The 21,346-nt window shown below is 32.0% G+C and overlaps 1 protein-coding gene across 1 annotated transcript; it reads right to left on the bottom strand.

Moving 5' to 3' along the window:
* Positions 1-7,375: 7,375 nt before the first annotated feature.
* Positions 7,376-20,379, bottom strand: LOC134681578 (uncharacterized). The gene is made up of 7 exons (XM_063541226.1): positions 20,284-20,379; positions 14,947-15,496; positions 13,774-13,853; positions 12,023-12,340; positions 10,652-10,764; positions 9,503-9,674; positions 7,376-7,954 (listed from the first exon to the last, which is right to left on the bottom strand). Exons 1-7 carry the CDS (start codon positions 20,321-20,323, stop codon positions 7,770-7,772), a joined length of 1,458 nt encoding a protein of 485 aa, XP_063397296.1. The 5' UTR covers positions 20,324-20,379; the 3' UTR covers positions 7,376-7,769.
* Between the last annotated feature and the right edge of the window lie 967 nt (positions 20,380-21,346).

The following is a 21,346-nucleotide window of genomic DNA, read 5'->3' as shown; positions in this document are numbered from 1 at the left end:
CATATTATCAGACTAATGTAAGCCGAGTAATTAAACTAAAATGAAATTGAATGCTTGATTTCGCGCATTTATGTTGAAACTAATGTTCGTTTACACCATTTATGTCTACTTCAATGTGAAAATATGATATATGTGCTCAAACTTTAAATTACTTTCATTTAACTTATAATTTATCACAGGTTTATTCCTTTATTTAACTTCTCTTTCGTCGCGAGGCGTTTTCATTTTTCTCTGTGTTGCTATTAACATATGAGTCAGTTTTTTTCCGTTATGAGAAGTCATTTTACGGTTCTTTGCCCAGTTTTAATTTCTAAAAGAGGGGCAAAAGATACCAGCGGGACATTTAAATAATAAATCAAAAATAAACTGACAACGCTAAGACTAAAAGACAAACAGGTAAACAGGAACAAGTGGAGCAGGATCTGCTTACCCTTCCGGAGCACCTGAGATCACCCCTAGTTTTTGGTGGGGTTCGTGTTGTTTATTCGTTAGTTTTCTATATTGTGGCATGTGTACTATTGTTTGTCTGTTTGTCTTTTCATTTTTAGCCATGGCATTTTCAGTTTGTTTAAGATTTATGAGTTTGACTGTCCCTTTGGTGTCTTTCGTCCCCCATTGTACTCAAAATACAATATGGAAATTTTTATAAAATGTAACACGAACCTAAACCCACCTGTGGCACCCGTCGTGTTGCTTGTGTAAAAACAAACCTGGTTATAAGTCGACTTAGGTAGGTCACATTCGTGAAAAAACCAGATTGTAGTTACAACATTGGAAATGTATCCTCCACCATCTGTAAAAATCGGGAAGGGATGATTTCCGCTTCCCCAAATATTGAGTTATTCAGCGACAGAACACAATCTTTATTACGGAGGATTAGTTTAAGGATGTTGAAGTAAGGGGGATAATTCGTATAACTAACCACGCATTTTTATATTCCATTTCCGCTTAAAGTGTGCAAGTACGACTTTATTGCTTTAATTTACAAAGAGTTACCTATGCTTTTTATTCCCAGAATTCGACCTTTATCTGAAATTAAACATTAAAACAATGAAGTAAAGGTTTAGTGATAGATGGACTGTCCTATTCACAATACGTGCACATTTGAAATTGGGATTATGTCAAAGAGACAACAACAGATGTATACTTTATCAACACGATACCGGAATACCTGTAATGACCTGTGCACCTATACCCGTCGACCTCGTCTTATTTTCATATGGGTTGGAGTTCCACCAGACAGTTGTCAAATGCAAGAGGATAAAAAAAAAGCCAGATAAATTTAATTTTACATTCCGATATTTTGCTAATGCTCTTTCGATTAACTCTCTCAACTTGTTTGATTTTGTCCATTTATATACATTTTGTATCCTACAGAACAAGAAATTAACAAAACAGCAAATACAGTTTCGTATGCCTCTTTTTTTAAATATACTTCGAATTTAACATGAGCGGTCAATTCCAGCATTTCAATCAGCCCGATCATTCCATCGTTTTTATGACAGTTCGAATTATTGAAAAAATATACCATAGCTCGAACAATCCTAATCTTTCAACGACTCTCCGTAGACAAAAAGAAGACTACTGGATTAGACAATTGGGAACTGCAACACCGTATGGCTGCAATGACAAAATTGATGGTATAGGTATTCTATCTAGTCCTTCGTGTAACTCGGTGAATGTGATGAATATTTTCAACTCGACTCCTCGACGTAGACGTAGTCATGGCCATCGTCATTATACATCACCCTCTCTGCATGATGTCTCTATTAATGACTTGCTGCCATGCATACAAAAACCGTTAGGTATTCATTACCCCTTTCAAAACTTCATTCTCTGTTCAATTTATGTTTGGAATCCACTGTAACAAACCCTCATTCAAACCAATACAAACTACAAGCTATAATTTCGGATATTGCTAGTCACAGACTTTTCAAGCCAGTTCGCATTGGAAAAGATGAAAAAGAGAAAAGATCTTTTCTAAATCTTTCCTTTGCCAACAAAGGTCTCGATGGCGTCAACCTAGGCAATATCCTTCATCATAAATTAGTTCAATCGAAAATACCTCCTTATTTCAAAGACCAGTCTGTACCAATAATTTCTTATACCTATACCAAACCTATTGCAACTAAAATTTTCAATTACAAACGCGTTTTGCAGGATCTCGATATTGACGACTTCAAGTCTAAACCTCCTGATTGCACTTGTGCTAGTTCCCAATTCACATATAATCCTGCTGGCCACGTTATTACCGGTGACCTTAACATTGTTAATAACACTTCTCTACGAAACGTGTTATCGAAAGGTCCGAAATATCGTGAGCCTAAATCCATCAATTGGAAACACAACTTTTAAATTTATGATGGATTCAGTCGAGGATTATGCCAGGCAATGGGCTAAGCGCGAGAAGGAAGACGTAGACACTCTATCCGAATGTATTAAGGCAGTGAGGTCGTTAATACAAATCAGAATTAAGAAACTGAATGGGTCCATCAATGCCAAGGCTACGTCAATCTTCAAAGATCCAAATGTTGCTAAACACTTATCTGACCTCCATGATGAATATGTTGTTGTCCCCGCAGACAAAGCCCTAAATAACATCGTTGTTATCTGTAAAAGTCATTACATTAATTGCTTGATAAACGAATTAGGTATAGACAATTCACTTGGAAACCCAACATATACCCTCACGACACTTACCAAAGAGGAAATCCTGGATAATCATAGGTCTGTTCTTTGTTCCTTTGGTATTTCAACCACAGATGAAGAACTTGATCTTCCATCACTGTATTGGATACCTAAACTACATAAGTGTCCTTACAAACAACGGTATATTGCTGGGTCTTCCAAGTGCTCCACGAAACCCCTTTCTAAATTATTAACATCCATTTTATCAGCAATCAAAGACGGGCTTCAAAGTTATTGTGAAACTGCCTATTCTAGAGGTGGCGTGAATCAGATGTGGATACTTAAAAATTCAAAAGATCTTTTAGAGTACATACAATCTAACTCTCTTTCATCTTGTAACAGTATTAAAACATTTGACTTTTCTACTCTTTACACAAGTATTCCACATTCCAAACTAAAAGACAAATTAAAAGAGTTGGTATTACTTTGCTTCATAAAAAAGAATGGCCAACGTAGATACAAGTATCTTGTCTTAGGGAGGAATAAATCATACTTTGTAAAGAACCATTCTGATTCAAACAAAAAATTCTCTGAAACCGATATTATCAAGATGCTTGATTTCTTGATTGACAACATATTTGTTACGTTCGGAGGACGTGTTTTTCAACAGACTGTCGGCATCCCAATGGGAACAAACTGTGCCCCTCTACTTGCTGACTTGTTTCTTTATTATTATGATAAAATTGAGAATGGAAATGGGGAATGTGTCAAAGAGACAACAACCCGACCAAAATAAAAAAACACAACAGCAGAAGGTCACCAACAGGTCTTCAATGTAGCGAGAAATTCCCGCACCCGGAGGCGTCCTTCAGCTGGCCCCTAAACAAATATATACTAGTTCAGTGATAATGAACGCCATACTAATTTCCAAATTGTACACAAGAAACTAAAATTTAAATAATACAAGACTAACAAAGGCCAGAGGCTCCTGACTTGGGACAGGCGCAAAAATGCGGCGGGGTTAAACATGTTTGTGAGATCTCAACCCTCCCCCTATACCTCTAACCAGTGTAGAAAAGTAAAAGCATAACAATACGCACATTAAAATTCAGTTCAAGAGAAGTCCGAGTCTGATGTCAGAAGATGTAACCAAAGAAAATAAACAAAATGACAATAATACATAAATAACAACAGACTACTAGCAGTTAACTGACATGCCAGCTCCAGACTTCAATTAAACTGACTGAAAGATTATGATTTCATCATATGAACATCAGGCACAATCCTTCCCGTAAGGGGTTTAGTATCATACCATCATAACATATATGAGAAGAACATAACCCGTGTCATGCCAACAACTGTTTTTAGAATAAATGTGTTTAGTTCCGACGCAAAGACCTTATCAGTGACTCAATATTAACGCCAAAATATGCAATCTTTAATGACTTGACAACAGTATCGTAATTATATCCCTTCTTAATAAGTCTATTCAAAGGTTTTGTAAGTTTATGAGGTGAATACTGACACCTTTGTGCTTTATAAAGAATATTTCCATAAAAAATTGGATGTGAAATACCTGAACGTATAAAAAGTCTGCATGTTGAGCTATATTTACGAATGATGTCTTTATACCGATGATAAAATTTAGTAAATGTTTTGACTAGTTTGTGATATCGAAAACCCTGGTGTAATAATTTTTCAGTAATACATAAATTTCTGACTTCATGCAGGAACTTCTTAGGAAGAAAGATAAGAAGTTAGCAATATCATTTAACTCTACTTTCCGCTATATAGATGACGTTCTTTCACTAAACAGTTCAAAATTTGGTGACTATGTGGATCGCATCTATCCCATCGAATTGGAGATAAAGGATACTACAGATACAGTTAAGTCGGCTTCATATCTTGACTTACATCTAGAAATTGACAATGAGGGTCGGTTGAAGACAAAACTTTACGACAAAAGAGATGATTTCAGCTTTCCAATTGTGAACTTTCCATTTCTAAGTAGCAACATTCCAGCAGCACCTGCATACGGGGTATATATCTCCCAATTGATACGATATTCCCGTGATTGCATTTCCTATCATGATTCTCTTGATAGAGGGTTACTGCTCACAAGGAAGCTATTAAACCAAGAGTTCCAAATGGTGAAGTTGAAATCATCCCTTCGTAAATTTTACGGACGCCATCACGAGTTGGTTGACCGTTATGGAATAACCGTTTCACAAATGATATCGGATATGTTCCTTACGTCGTAACTACAATCCCCTTCCCTTTCATGAATTTGACCTACCGAATTAGACTATTTACCGGATTTGTAATCACATAAGCAACACGACGGGTGCCGCATGTGGAGCAAGATCTGCTTACCCTTCCGGAGCACCTGAGATCACCCCTAGTTTTTGGTGGGGTTCGTATTGTTTATTCTTTAGTTTTCTATGTTGTGTCATGTGTACTATTGTTTTTCTGTTTGTCTTTTTCATTTTTAGCCATGGCGTTGTCAGTTTGTTTTAGATTTACGCGTTTGACTGTCCCTTTGGTGTCTTTCGTCCCTCTTTCAGTATCTATGACACACAAAACTATTTTAATTTTTAAATTATCAATTTTCTCAACCTTAATATCTTCTTTTTTATAACCATTGCAGAGATCGTTCCTCGTGCTATGTGGATGCAGTATAATTTTTCCCCGTGCCTAAAGTATATACCTGTATATTTTTACAGTTTAAAGTTTCTTGCCTGTGAGAGAGCTGTCTACATATTACATAATTTTATTTTGTTTTGTTATTTTTCGATCTGATGAGTAAAGCTTTTATCTCAGGTTAGGGTAGGTTTTGGATTCAGCTTACATGTTTAACCCCGCTTCATTTCGTATGTATGTGCCTGTTGTCATTAGTTTAAATGTTACATAACTGTTTTCGCTTATTTTTCGTCATAAATTAGTCCATTACTTTTCTCGTTTGAATTGTTTTACATTCTTATTTTGGGGTCTTTCATAGCTGAATATGCGGTATGAGATCTGTGTATTGTAAAAAAAAACCGTACGGTGACCTATAGTTGTTAATTTCTGTTAATTTTAATGGTCACTTGTGGGAAGATGATGTCTCATTGGTAATCATACCACATACATTTATAATTAGTATCAACGTTCAACTTCTACTGCATATTGGATATATATTTTCAACCTCATTCAGTTCGAGATTTTAAAGCTACTACTCAGACTGTGAAAACGTGACCTGTGTCTGCGCAGACAGTTGAATAAACAGGATTATGCCAAATAATGTCCTTCGTAATAACGTATTTCTAAAAAAAACGTTTCATCGGAAGAAACCAAGCCCTTGTTGAGAAATATTCCATATCAAGTTAACAAATAATACACGATGGTCTAGGCACTGACTTTTATCATCTTAATAGTAACCTAAATAATGTTTTACAAAATTCTTTATTTGCCTTTATAAATAACTACCTACATTGTTGAGCCTGTTTTGACAGTATTATTTGACGGGACTCGGTTATTGATTATCCCATCATAATGTTGTTGTCAATAGTAAATCTTGTGTTTTTGTTTTTCGTTTTTGCTGTGCGTTTTAATGTTGTTGAAGACATTTTCACTTACTAGTATCATGGCTGTTTGTTTCTTTCACATATCGTTGTCAATATAATAATAAAAAAGTATGCGACTGTCATGCAAATTAGGGTTTTAGCTATCTGTTAAACGATTCATCACACCAGTTTCTATATACGAAAATGTTTGTGCCAAGTTAGGACTATTACGGTTGTTAGCCATTCGTTGGATGTTTTTGAGCTGTTGAATTTGCTATTTTCTTAGAAACTTTCCATTAAAAATATTCCTCGGAGTTCTTTATTTTTAATTATTATTTTGTATACTTATTATTCAAATAAAACATGTTGTTTAAATCATTTGAAAAATTAAATAAGTAGACTATACATTTTACTTGCCTGAAACATCTAGCAAACCAAAATTAAGAGAGAAGGACGAAAAATACCAGAGAGACATCTATACACATAAATCGAAAATAAGCTAAAAATCCCGTGGTTTAAAAGAAAAAAAGCAAACAGAGTTCACACACCATTACATAGAAAAAAGAGACTAAGCAGCACGTACCTTACTGGAAACTACGGGTAGGATCTCATGTGCTCTGGAATGATAAGCAGATCCTGCTGCATACGAGGTACCCGTCATGTTGCTCATGTGAATACAAACTCGGTAATAAGTTTAATTCGGTAGATCTCATTTGTGAAAAGGGATCGGGATTGTAGTTACGACACAAGAAATACACCTTATTCGTCTTATAAAAAAATGAGACCAAAACGTTATAAATGTCATGCGTTCGTATCCCTTTTTAAATTCAACCTTCAATAGAAACGCTCAGAGCCTAATTTGTAAACGACAAGCTTGTATAAAATCAGAACGATTGAACCAAATCAAATTTTTGATACTAGTATCTATGAAAATGGAGCTAGTTTTAACTATAAAGTAGTAAACTTGATTGCAAATGATTCGATTTGAAGCCTTTAAGGAAAATAGTACTAAATTCATGTGAGATCATGAAATGATTTAAACAGGAATTTCTAATTAAGCTCATCGTTGTCTTGTTCATTGTCATACTTAATAGTAATGTATATGAACAAGTTAACATCAGTTTATTTTTTTTTTCGTGCGAAGTACAAAAAATGATGAAAACAAACAAAAATTAAATTTCCCTAACATTAGTACGCTTTATGATATTCTGGGGAAACATTCTATATAGATTTAATTTTTTTTGTTTCATAAATAGTTTATTTTGTTTTGTTTTAGAATCAATACTATAATTTGAAACCGAAATTTAAATAATCATGATATAAGTTTATGGTCTCTCCAAATGCTTTCTATGAGTTTTCATGGATTGAGGCAGAAGTCATTATTGTTATCCTGGTATTCATTAAATACAAATGGTGTATCTTCAACAGAGGACGAGTTTTTATTCCCCGAGATTATTACCAGCCTAGTAGTCGGCAAACAAGCATCAGTGTTAGCCATGTGAGGAATAAATCTGAGAATTCTTCTTTGTTTATATTTTTGATAACAATCGAGCATCAGCATTGGGTTTGTTCTGATTTAATCAGATAATTCTTCTTTGTTTATATCGTCGATAACAATAAATCATCAGCATTAGGCGTGTTTGGTATGTTCTGATTTAATCTGCGAATTCTTCTTTGTTTATATCTTTGATAACAATAGAGTGACAAACAAGCACATACAATTATCATTGCTACTAGTGTTGTCAACATTATCTGTACAGTTGTATGGGTTGATTTTGGTGAATCTTCAAATAAAAATGTATTCAGTCAGATAAGACAATTACTAAAATTAGTAAAATGTAATGAATACTTTATATGTTTTGAAACAGGAAAAGTCAGGGTAAGTATGACTTTTAAAGGTTAATCTGCACCAGTGTGATGGAACAACATTAGTATTTAGATGGAGACGTTTTGACTTTTATCATGATCAATTACGGCACGAGGGAGAGGGAAAGTATTGAGCGAGACAAAGCTGGTGGTATAATTGTTCTCGACGTTGTACAATGTACAGAGTTAAAGTTGCCTTCACAATTTTCACATTATGGATTGAAATTGAACCCCATTTTAGTATTATTCGTTTATCTTTTGAAGCCTTGGTAACCTTAAATTGAGATATTGCCGCATAAAAGGAAGCTTTTTAAAGACACTACATCTAATATTTGAGATATCATTTAAGTATTCAAAAGACGCTCCTAGAGTATTGTAACAGAGATAGTGTATAACATCTGACAAAAGACATCTATATTGTACATTAGGCCGTTTGATTTCTTGTTTGAATTGTTTTACATGTGTCATTTCGAGGCCTTATATAACTGGCTTTGCTTTATGAGCTTTGCTCATTGTTGAAGGTCGTCCAATGACATAAATTTGTTAATTGTCATTGTCAATCATACCACATATTTTTTTTATATTACAACCAGCAGTATCAATTGATTTCAATTGTTATAGATCTAACTAGTACAGGCATTTCCAGGGGTGTTTATATGCTATCATATTTTCCTGAACATGCCAAACGATGGTATGTCAATAACAATAGCAATATTACGTTCAGTTATTTGGTGCCCGGAAAAAAAAATTTACCAAAAAAAAAAGGAAAAACGGAAAATTACAAAAATAATGACTGAAAGAAAAATTCAAAACGGAAAATCCCTTGTCAGATGTTAATTGTCATTGTCAATCATACCACATATTTTTTTTATATTACAACCAGCAGTATAAATTGATTTCAATTGTTATAGATCTAACTAGTACAGGCATTTCCAGGGGTGTTTATATGCTATCATATTTTCCTGAACATGCCAAACGATGGTATGTCAATAACAATAGCAATATTACGTTCAGTTATTTGGTGCCCGGAAAAAAAAATTTACCAAAAAAAAAAGGAAAAACGGAAAATTACAAAAATAATGACTGAAAGAAAAATTTAAAACGGAAAATCCCTTGTCAGATGACATTATCAAAAAATAAAAACACACCAAACGAATAGAAAACAATTAACAGACAAAATTTAACCAAAGGTAAATTATCTGAACGACTAAAATAGATAAAACTTTATTACATATATAAGGGTAACAATATAATAAGCCAGTCGCCCACTCCGTCTATATGAGACTCATCAGTCATGATTGATTTAAGACAGTAAGATACAGGAATACTTATTCATAATACTTGAATATTACTATTTATATTGTTAAAAAAAATCGTTGAAATCGTACTTTGTTGAATATGTAAACTTGTTGATACAATCTTATGTTTGATATTTTTAGAATGTTTAAATGTATATAATGGCTAACCTGAGCAAGCATTAATGAGTTGAGTGATCAGCACTGTGTGATTACCATAACTGCATGTCACATTGATAGTGCCTGTACACATATCTGTTCTGTAGTCAAGTTCAATCTTTGTTTCGTAGAATATTGAAATATTTTTGATACTTATTTTCATAAACTTTGAAATTTCCTCTCCCTGAAATAAAGGTTGTTATTAGATACGTCTATATGTGTATGTTTCTTAATCATGGGTGTTAAAACACTTCGCTAGATATATCTTCAATTTTATTTTTTTCGGTTTAACTCAACCTAAAGATTAACTCAATTTTGTTCAAAAATAGATATATCAATAACAAATTCACTTTTGACTTACAGAGTTTATTTATCTCATTAAGAAATTAATTATCCTATCTCTCTCATGATATCAATTGTATACACCGAGAAAAACACTTCATTTGAAAAGTGTTTGTTATTCTCGTCTACACGATATTGGTATAACTACATCACACACATCGAAGAGATCAGGCTTTTTCGAAAACTTGCGCCAAAACATTCATGATACTCGTGTTTCAGGTATGAGTCTTAATGGCTCAAGTTTTTTGATATTATGAACAGCAACGTCACTGACAATTCATCAATGATTTTTAGTGAGATTGGAATTTTTATAACTGGTGATCATTAAATCGACCGAGTGGATTTTAAAATATACCATGTACATTTCTGTAGCCCAGAAGCGTATTGGGTTTATAAAACGTTCATCTTTAGCGCTTAAATCAATCTGAAGAAAAACATGATAAAATCAATTACATCGGACAAAATATTACAAGTTTCAATGTTGTCACTCTTATACACAACACATAAATTTCGAATAGTATTCAATATCTTGATGAGGTCATCTTTGCCTTATTTTAGAAAACTGTACCGGGTCAAATACTTGTTATGTTGTGTCAGCACCGAAAAAACGAAAGCTTACTGTCTAAAGAAATATTAAATTGCAATCAACAGTTGCCCGATTGATAGATAACAATTCACTAAGTAATGCTGACCGATAAACTTTGAACCAGTTAAATGTAGCAAACATTATTCTAAAAAAAGATAATAATAAAATCAAAGACAAATCCAATACGATTTGTCCGTTATGCTACATCTACTTTTATCAGATAATGCTATTACCTCAAATTTTCCGGAGCACAAAGGTTTTGGATAACTATTATAAACCATCACAATGCCATTTAACTTCCTGTCATCTAAGCTGAAGTTCTTCATATGTTCTACTGATGGTTCAGCTAAAAAGACAAACAAAATGCGTTCACAAAACAAACCATAATTAATGGAAGAATTAAACATAATATATTTAATTCTGGTGTTACGATTGAATACAAATTAATGGCAACAATAAAAGCAACAAAATTTACAAAAACAAAAAATTTAACAGCAAAGACGTTATTGTATGTAAGACAACATGTATATTAAACCAATAGTTTGTAAATTTTACGGACGCCCTCACGAGTTGGTAGACCTTTATGAAAATCTGTTTCACAGATGATATTGGATATGTTACTCATGTTGTAACTTCAATACCTTTTCTATTTTCACGAATGTGAGCTACCGAATAAGATTATTTCCCAGATGTGTAATACCATAAGCAACAGGGCGGGTGCCACATGTGGAACAGGATCTGCTTTACTTCCAGAGCAACTGAGATCACCCCCAGTTAATGATGGGGATCGTAGTGTTTAATCTTTAGTTTTCGATGTACTAACATTTGTACGTTTGTCTTTTTATTTTTAGCCATGGCGTTGTCAGTTTATTTTCAATCTATGAGTTTGACTGTCCCTATTGTATCGTTCGTCCCTCCTCTACAGCATTTGTCAATAATTTTTGTTTTCAAAAATCATACTGAAATAAATCAGCTGATGAGTAATGTACTTTCCGACGTCAAACCTTTTGTTTTCATTAAAAAAATCGTAATGAACAGAAAATAATTCGTTTTAAAAATGAACGTCAAGCTATATGGCGTACTAAATTATAATCATGGTACCTTTGATAACTGTTTAGGATTATGGTTAAGTTAGGGTTTAGGGTTAAGTAGTAGGTACAAGGATTATAATTTAGTACGCCAGACGCGCGTTTCGTCTTCATACGACTCATCAGTGACGCTCATATCTAATATTTATAAAGCTAAACAAGTACAAAGTTGAAGAGCATTGAGGATACAAAATTCCAAAAACTTGTGCCAAATACAGCTAAGGTAATATATGGCTGGTAAAAGAAAATCCTTAGTTTTTCGAAAAATCTAAAAGTTTTGTTACCAGGAAATTTATAAAAATGAACACATTATTGATATTCATTTTTACACCAAAGTGTTGACTATGAGGCTGGTGATATCCTCGGGGACGACACGTCCAACAGCAATTGCATTGACCCTAACCCTAACCCGTCGCTAGGGTAAGGGTATGTTTTACGAATACTATTACCTCCTAAATCTTTTATAAAAATGGAGAGGATAAAAGACACCTCAAGTTCTGATAATTAGTTACTTACAGATATAATCGTTTTCATTTAGCAAAAGATTGTCTGAATAGGTGTGAAATCCGCAATCACATTTATACATTTGATTAACGTCACTTGAGTTAAAATGTTTTATAGTTAGATTGTATATCATTTTCCTCTCATGATATTCAACATCAACTGCATACTTGTCATTATATGTTGAGTTCTTGTTGAAGGCTAATGTTTTCCCATTTGGTAGCTTAGTCCATAACATTGGGGCAGATTTGTCCTCTGTATGTATAATGCATTCGAGAACAACGTTTTTTCCAAAATACACAGGCTTAGTCATTAGTTTCCACTGTATTACTTCTGTTGAATAAAAATAATTTCCCAAATTTAAAAAAATACCTTAAGTATTCATAGATTTGAAAAACTAGATAAACTAAGATAAACTATTATTTAAAAATCGTTTAAACAGCAACTAAAAAACAGATCACAGAAATATTTACTCCAAGAAAAATTCAAAACGAATGTCCCTAGTCAAATGGCAAAATCAAATTATAAACACATCAAACGAATGGACAGTAACTTTCATATTCCTGACTTGGTACAGGCATTTTAAAATGTAGAAAATCCGGGATTAAACATGGTTTTATAGCGCTAAAGCTCTCACTTGTATGACAGTCGCAACAAATTCCATGATATTTACAACGATGTATGAACAAAATAGACACAATAGGTAAAATTGTCAAAATAGGTGTACAGCAGTCATCACAATCTCAATTTATCTACATTAGAATGTTGGTTGTCCAGTTTGAATGTTATTACACGAGTCCTCTTATAGCGTACTGTTCGATATTATCCAAGGCTCAATTTTTAAGACCGTACTTTGACATATAATGGGTTTTCTGCTATAAACTACGCCAAAATAGACTAAATTTGAAACAGTTTAAGTGAAAACGATACCAACAGCCTAATGTTTGACTCGTGCTTTTTCTTACCTTGGACAGACTGTATAATATTTTGGATATATACAAAAAGATAGCCTTGTCGTCAGACAATATCGCACACGATTATTGAAACTACAACCATTTAAGGAATAAACAAACGTCATTGATACAAGTTTGAATCTTATATCGTGTGTGATAGGAAACATGTAATTATACTGAATCAGAAGCTATATGGTTTCTGGTAATTTGTTCTGAAATAAATTTATTTAAACTCAAGTCAAAGGGGATATTGTTAAGGATTTTAACGACAACTATTGTCGGTTAAAAACAAAACTTTTCGACATCAAAAGATCAATTCAGCTTTCAAATTATGAACTTTCAATTTCAATAAAGCAACAATTCAGCAGCGCCTGCAAACGGAGTATATATATCTATCATGAGTTTCTTGATAGAGGATTGCTGCTCACAAAAAAACTTTAACACCAAGAGTTCCAAATGTTGAAGTTGAAATATTTCCTTCGTAAATGATTCTGCTTAATCCTTAAGAGCACATGAGATCACCTCCAGTTTTGGTTTGTTCGTGTTGCTTAGTCTTTAGTTTTCAATGTTGTTTCTACTATTGTCTGTTGTATTTTGGGGTTTTAGCTATAGCGTTGTCAGTTTATTTTCGATGTTTAACGTTACTACCATGCTTCCACCTGAAACACTTTCCAATAAAAAAATAAATGTTATATTATGAACCATGTACATTTATTATCGCGCCTACTCCTATTTCAGTTATTGTATGCGTCATTTGAAAAATGCTAAATTGATTGCTATCTAAAGAAATTGTTCATCTTAATCTATATTTACCACCTGCACTGTTTGCTTTCGCTGCATACCATAGCACTATAATGACTAGTAATACATATTTGGTTGAACGACTACACCGTCTGTAAAATAAAGATACCACTACAAATGTGTACTGATCATGAAGCAAACTTTGCTTTAAAAAAATAATACAACTAAAATACCACACTCCGAGATTAATTCAACTAGGGAGTCATTAGCCAAATGGAAATTCAAAAGCTCAATCACTTCAAACGAACGGATAACAAGGGCTATACAACTAATTACCGACAAAACCCACTAAAATAGCCTTATAAATCAAACACAAACTTTCTAAATGACTCCGGTTTATGTGATAGTTTTGTTTGTTTTCATTTGCTTACATCATTGAGAGATACAACGCTTTAACTTTCATAACGTATTACAATTTAGTGATTTTGCTATATATGACATTAAAAGATGAATGTTGACATCTTTTGATGTCAAAAGTCTTTCATAAAAAAAACACAATATCTTTATGTATCTGTTTATCTCAAAACTTCAATGACAAACTGGTTTAAAATTTGGGTTGAATTGAAAGTTTAAATAAAAAAGGCATTCATAAATCAAAAGAGAAAAAAATAAATCCGGGTTACAAACTAAACCTAAGAGACACGTATCAAATATGAGATGAGAGAACTGCGACACAACAGAAACACGACACCAAAATGAAATACACACAGAAACGAACTTCAATGTAAGAATGGCAATTTACCTGACTTGGTACAGTGCATTGTTTGAAAAAATGGTGAGTTGAACCTGGTTTAAAAAAGTCTCGGGTTTACAAAAATTTAAACATATCCGGGATTATCTGTGATAGAGATAATTAAACATGCTTAACATCATTTCGTTAAAAAAGAGAAGACTAAACAACTATCCATCTGTTCATTTTTTAGTTATTTTGTCTAACTCATAGAAATCTAGAAGTCATTGTTTACCATTTGCATACTAAAAGACGATAGTTAGGAATGGCTGAGGATTTAAATTTAATCACATATAAAGAGAAAAGGGAAATAAATGAGGCGTATTTAATGACAATGTATGTGAATGACTCGCAACAAAAACATCTTATATGTTTATCGTTCTATATTAGTCAGCAAAAAAGTTCATTATACATTATACTCTGTATTATGTTGTGTCGATAAATTAAATACTTACATTATAAAATTCTTGGAATGCGTCTCTTTTAATTTTTTATTAAGATGTATCTTCTTTATTATGGTTTTAACTTGATGTTCAGCTTCTCCACATTTCGTAAGCTTACTTTTAATAGTCAGCAGGTGCAATGATGGGATTACATATCTGTTGAAAGCATAGCATTTCCAGTTTGTCATTTCAGGAAACATTTGTATTCCCTTGATTATATTCATGTTTTCCACGTGCCGTTTCAGAATATATCTGTCACGTTTATTCATTGTATGATGAACTATGTAGAAAATTGATGCTTGATGACGGACACACTTATATTTAGTTTGTATTGCTGCATTAGTTTTTTTTAAATATGTAATGTGTAGTATCTCTATAACATCCGAAACACACGTGTGTGTTCCACAACACTTTGCTATTTCTACTTGCAAGTAAAACGGTTTAAACCAATTTGACAGGTGATCATTAATATGATAACGTAACACTACACTGATATTTGCAAGTTTTTCAATGGATGTTCCTCTGGCAAATACTATTCTCAAATTTTGTTTTTCCATTTCACCTTCAAAATAAAGAATTCAGTTACATAATTGAGTGTTCAAATGTTCAGCGTCAATTTTAAAACATAAATGATGCGCTAAGGAATAACCTTTTCTCATTTATAAATAACTTTTTGTTTAATTTTCAGATGATATTGGTATATAAAGAAATACGAAGGATATATCTCTGGAACACAAATATATTGTATATATTTGAAAGTTTTATGTTTATTTTCACATTGCATATTTTCGTTTACGGACACATTGTAGAGGAATGTACCCACACTACAGCAGTAGTTGATATAGACAAAAGTGACCTCTAAAAAGTTATCACTTCTTTTATGCACAGGAAAACTAATGTTTTGTTATGTTATCTGTCCAAGCAATTTTAAAATGTTTATGTGAGGTATAAAAATATTAAGAAGTATAGGACCATTTATTGGGGATTCAGAAAAAAAAAACATAAATCAGCCTAAATGTAAATGATATAATATGCAAAAGATCGTAAAGGTTTTTTAAGATTATTGTATTTTTAAAAGTGAATTGAATATGACTAATATATTAAGAAATATCGTGTATACGCACCGCTCTAAGTATTTGATTTATAAATAAATTGGGTATTTGTATATCATCAGAGGGATTTATATACATACAAGATTAATAAGATGTATCAATTAGACAACGTTATACCACATAACAAATGACATCAATTTATCTAGTAAAAGCTTTCAATAATGAATTAATTCGTGTGGTATAAATAACTATATATCAACGCCTCAAAAGTATACAAAACAAAACAAATATGAAAAAAGGAAACATTAAATGTTATCATCTATATATTTTCGGATAACATTGATCTTTCATCAGTATGATATAATAGTTAAATTCGTCATATTAATCTAATTTGATTCTAACTATAACGGTCTGCAATTTACATGATTTTTACCGAACATAACAACAATTTCACCATTCTAAAATTTTAAACATGATGTAAGATAAGCATTTGCAAAAGAGAGTGAAAACATATACTCTTAATAAACAAACAAGGAAATGTACGATTGATATGAACTGGTGCATTATAGAATTTAACTGGTGACTGTTGTCGTACTCAAATTGTAAATTTGACGATGGTAAAGTGATGACAACTGAGGGTGCGTATTTTGATCTCCCAAATACATAATGGTGGAATAATGATTATAAACTATATTTGATTTTTTAAAAGTAACGTAATTAATCGTGGCTGTGTACCTATACAAATGAATAGCACCTTACGTTATTAAATGGTATAGTTCTACATGTTGGATTTGTCAACAGTACAGGAATAGCAGCAGAGATAACGATTTGGTGCCAAATCTTTTTATTTTCAAATATCAAAAATGTCCCCGAGCGAGGATATTCACACAATATCAAGCAGTGTTATTGTCGTTGATTAAAAAGGTCAATCGATTCAAACTGTGTCCCAAATGTTATCAATGAAAACATATGGAAACGACGTACGTCTAATTTGTGTGCTTTTTATTTGGGTTACATATCAATTACTCCTGACTTGAAAATAGTAGAATAAGCATGGTTTTATAGCCAGCATAAACTCAGTAAAACAGTCGCATTCTTACTAGTATACACCTATTGACTGGGTGTGAGGGTAATAGCACGTTTGTTGTCCCAGAGATACTAACTATTGCTCGAGCCAAAGCCGAGAGCAAAAGTCGGTATGCAAAGGGACAACAAACTTGCTATTACCCGGAACACCAGTCATAAGGCGTTTTATCATACTGAACAACACAGAACCCATATTATGAATAAGGTACTATATTCGAGATCTTTATAAAATGAGCGCGAAGATTTTCTCTCTTTTATAATTTCTTCTTGTAAGTGAAATTAAAATCGACGCAAACTGATTATACCGTTTACAAGATTAGAGTTTGACTTTGCCAAGCCAAAAAGTCAATGACATCATCAATGCCTTATTGTCCAATAAAAAAACAGCATGAAAAAGTACGGGAAAGATGATTATAAAACTATTAACCGGGGTAATAGTCTTTGACACTATTGACTGATAAATAGTCTGTGGAATGAAATACCACAACTATTTCATTAATTTTTTTAACTTAAAGTGAAATAATGGTTACATTATATCGATCAATGACGTGAATTTGTGGTTTGTGTTGTATATTTGTCACAAAATGTTGCCATAAAGAGGAAGGTTTGGCTAGTCATTAAACTAGGGTTCAACCAATATTTTTCTTAAATGCCCTTTACCAAGTCAGGAATATGGCAGCTATTATCTTTATTATTGTTTGTTTCAATATATGTTGACTTTTGTTTTCATTTCACTTCAATGGTTCTGTAGTTCCTATGTTTTCCTCTTGTACATGATATGTTTCACTGGGTATGAATTTGTAGCACCGATTTGTCTTCTCTCAATCGATTTATTACTTTTGAACACCAGTATACAACTGTTCCCTATTTCAATGCAGTTATTTGGTTACAATAGAGTTAAACAATCAATTTAAACTCAAGCAACGCAATTACAGGAAATACAATCTTTAGAACTCAATTTACAACGCCTTAAGGTTTTAACTTTTAACAATTTAAATGTACATGAAAAAAGTACGATCTCAACGATTTTGTTTTTAATTTTCTGGAAATTTGCTGGAAAAGATATATATTGAAGCAGTTATATCAATTTAACAAAACCATTTCTAGAATAAGCATATTGTTTTTCCACATACTAAATAGAAATATTGATAATAAAGTCGTTTTGATAAATTCACAATTATATATAATCATATACATCAAGGTCTCAACTTGCAGTCACTTTACCAAGTGAAAAAAAATCCAAAAACGTACTTTACCGTCTTTTATCGAAAACTACCTTTTCAAATTTTTCCAAATATTATACAGACCTGAATCCACAAATGACTTTTAAATTTACAACTATGGTTCCGCCTTTTTAATTATGTGTATCTCTCACCTGTTACACTTATCACTTACACACTTTTAATTATATGTAATGGTATATATTTACCTGTCATATTTGAAAGTATTATCATAGGTTAAATCAAAAAGGTCATTTGATCAGTAAACCGCGATAGCATAAAAGGTAAACAGTAATAAAGTTTTACTTGCACACTAAATATCCTTTTAAAACACTTTACAAATAATGTTTTTGTAGATATAATTGCTAGGTTGTATACTGACCAAAAGGCTATTTATCAATGAAAAACATATAAAACCATTCAAAGGTAAACAATATAGTTCCTGATGATGTTTCTTTTAAATAAGACAATAAGACAACTTAAAAGCAGAAATGGTTTAGTCTTCCTGTTAACGAATGACAAGTTCTATTATCATATCATTTGCATTCAAGCATAATAAAAGGACTAGATCAAGGACGTCGAATTCTGGCTAAATCAGGGAGCGAATATGAAAATATTTTTATTATAATGTAAGATGATTATAAACCCTTCTAATTTATTGTTTGATGTCATATACTACGAATTGACTTTACTCTTAAATAATTTACTCCTTTAATAGTATCAGCTGACAATATATTCATACTTGCAAGATGACGAAAAAATGTTTAATCATTTAAGAAAACATTACTAAATATTTGCATAACGTTAACAATTTCACTTAATTCAAAACAAAATCAAACCATATATAACAATATTATGATATACATACAGATAAAAACAGTCGGCAATATCCCTTCCACTACGTAAGAAGACGTTTTATGTGTAATGAAAACCTTGACATTATTATGAATTATTAATTATGCAAAGTGTTTGTATTGGCGTAAACGTTCAACACATTTCAATATTGCATATGAATTGAAACAAATATTCAAATAGACTCATCAATTTATAGATGTAATAAGTAGTGACTAAGGATTTTCTTTCTTATGGATTATATAAGTGAATATCGAATCGAATATTGAACTAATCAATTTATTTTATTATGAATAGTAAGGAGGTATATGTTATGACCATTTGTCATTAAACCAGTACATAACAATTTAAATATCTAACGACTATATATATAATCAGTGGGGGTATCACAAAGTTTTAATTAACAAACATATATGATTTGTATTTTTTTAATACATTGTAAACAGAAACGAATAAACAATGAAATAAATCAATATTACAAATGAAAACGAATTACAACATTTGAATTAGAGGTTCCGGGTTTGGGGTAGCAGATCTGGGATTTGGTGTGTGAAATATGTTTGTGTGTGACAACCCAAAACTCAATTCAGGAAAAGTCAATTTGAAAGAAAAAAATCTCTATAGTGTTATTTTCATTTTTATCTAACTATACTGTTCAATATCCCGAAACATAAGAGTGAGGTCATTGTCAGATGTTAATGTAATATATGAGTAAAATCTGAAGTTCAACTGGAGGTGGTGTCTGTTATGAAATACGAACAATAAATCAATGCAAAATCGACTTAAGACCAGCAAAATACCTCAATCACGAAGAACGTAAATAACTCATCAGCTCCCTCTTTTATATAAATTTCATATTTTGAACAACCAACACATTTCAATTAAAAACCAAATAAGTGGAAAGAGATTTTATTTTATTAATACAATATATGATCACCAGCACATGTTCTCGAAAAGGGACAAAAACTTGAGGCTTTACTAGTATATAAGGTAATATACAGGTATAATCATGATAATATGAATATCTTGCAAATTTAGGTATAAAAATTAACAATAACAATAGATTTAAAATGATCGGATGCAAAGTTAATCTTTACCGGGTAGAATGTACTTAAAAAGCAGTGATCCTAGATTCTCACCTTTAAAGATTTGATCTGTGTTTACTATATCCAAACACATATATGAAAATACAACACTAGACCCAGGATTTTAAATTCCTGGTAAACCAGAAAGCGAAAGTAAAAGTGAATAATTGATACTCTTTAAGTCATGTATTCAGAATTCGAATTTTCGGAAAATGAAATGTACTCAACAACTCCAATGATTTGTTTGTCTAAATATGCGAACATATGTGCAAGTGCTATCGTAAAATACTATACGATTTGAATAATAATCACAATCAAAATGTTCATATTTTAAAGAACATAGTTAAATACATGCATTGTCACAACAGTTGTAGTTAATTAAAAAATATAATAGAAGTTATATATACATACAGACGAAACTAGGCAATTTCCTTTCCACTTCATCAGAAGACGTTCTACTTGTAATTCAAACCATGACATAAGTATGGATTAAATGTTTGGCAGAGATAGTATGCGTGTAAAATGATTTATATGAATTGAAAATATTAAGGGGGAATCATCCATTAAAAATATCGATTGACGAGATGATATTTTTTTCTTATAATGAATGAAATTATATTTGTTTTTTTTTTGTTAAATTTAAACGGAGATGAATTAATTATAGATTATATATGAGCAGATGGCTTAAGTATTCAAAAATGAAATATTCATCAGTGCTGTTAATACACAATTGTTCAAGTGAAATTATTGGAGTTCTAGGTGATCTAATGTCAGAAATAGTGTTTAAGACTTTCTATATATAAACATTGAAAACAGAGAAGCGATCGGTAGGGAGATACAGAATGTAACACTAGGAAATATAGATATAATAAGTGTGGTGTTGGGTTGGGGTTGCGAATATGGAAAGAGTGACCGTTACACAGCAAAACTTGCGTTTAAACAATATAGGTACATGTAGAGTACCAGAAACTGCAGACATCAACGATAAAGATGTTTGGAGTGAATACAAATACAATGATCAAGGGAAAACAAGGTGATATATAGGTGTAACCAATGAGTCATTAAAAGTAACAATGTTTTACAATATTTACGCCAGGCGCACATTTAGTTTACCTAA

The sequence above is a fragment of the Mytilus trossulus genome, chromosome 8 (genome assembly GCF_036588685.1).
Source record: "Mytilus trossulus isolate FHL-02 chromosome 8, PNRI_Mtr1.1.1.hap1, whole genome shotgun sequence".
NCBI lineage: Eukaryota > Metazoa > Mollusca > Bivalvia > Mytilida > Mytilidae > Mytilus > Mytilus trossulus.
The sequence above is the reverse complement of the archived record's forward strand: the minus strand, read 5'-3'. Positions and strand labels throughout refer to the sequence as shown.

Coding starts and splice junctions, on each gene's coding strand:
- LOC134681578 (XM_063541226.1), bottom strand. CDS start 20,323: ATGTGTTTGGATATAGTAAACACAGATCAAATCTTTAAAG. Junction 15,497..20,283: donor CACAGATCAAATCTTTAAAG/GTGAGAATCTAG, acceptor TTTATTTTGAAG/GTGAAATGGAAAAACAAAAT. Junction 12,341..13,773: donor GAAAGCAAACAGTGCAGGTG/GTAAATATAGAT, acceptor TTTATTCAACAG/AAGTAATACAGTGGAAACTA.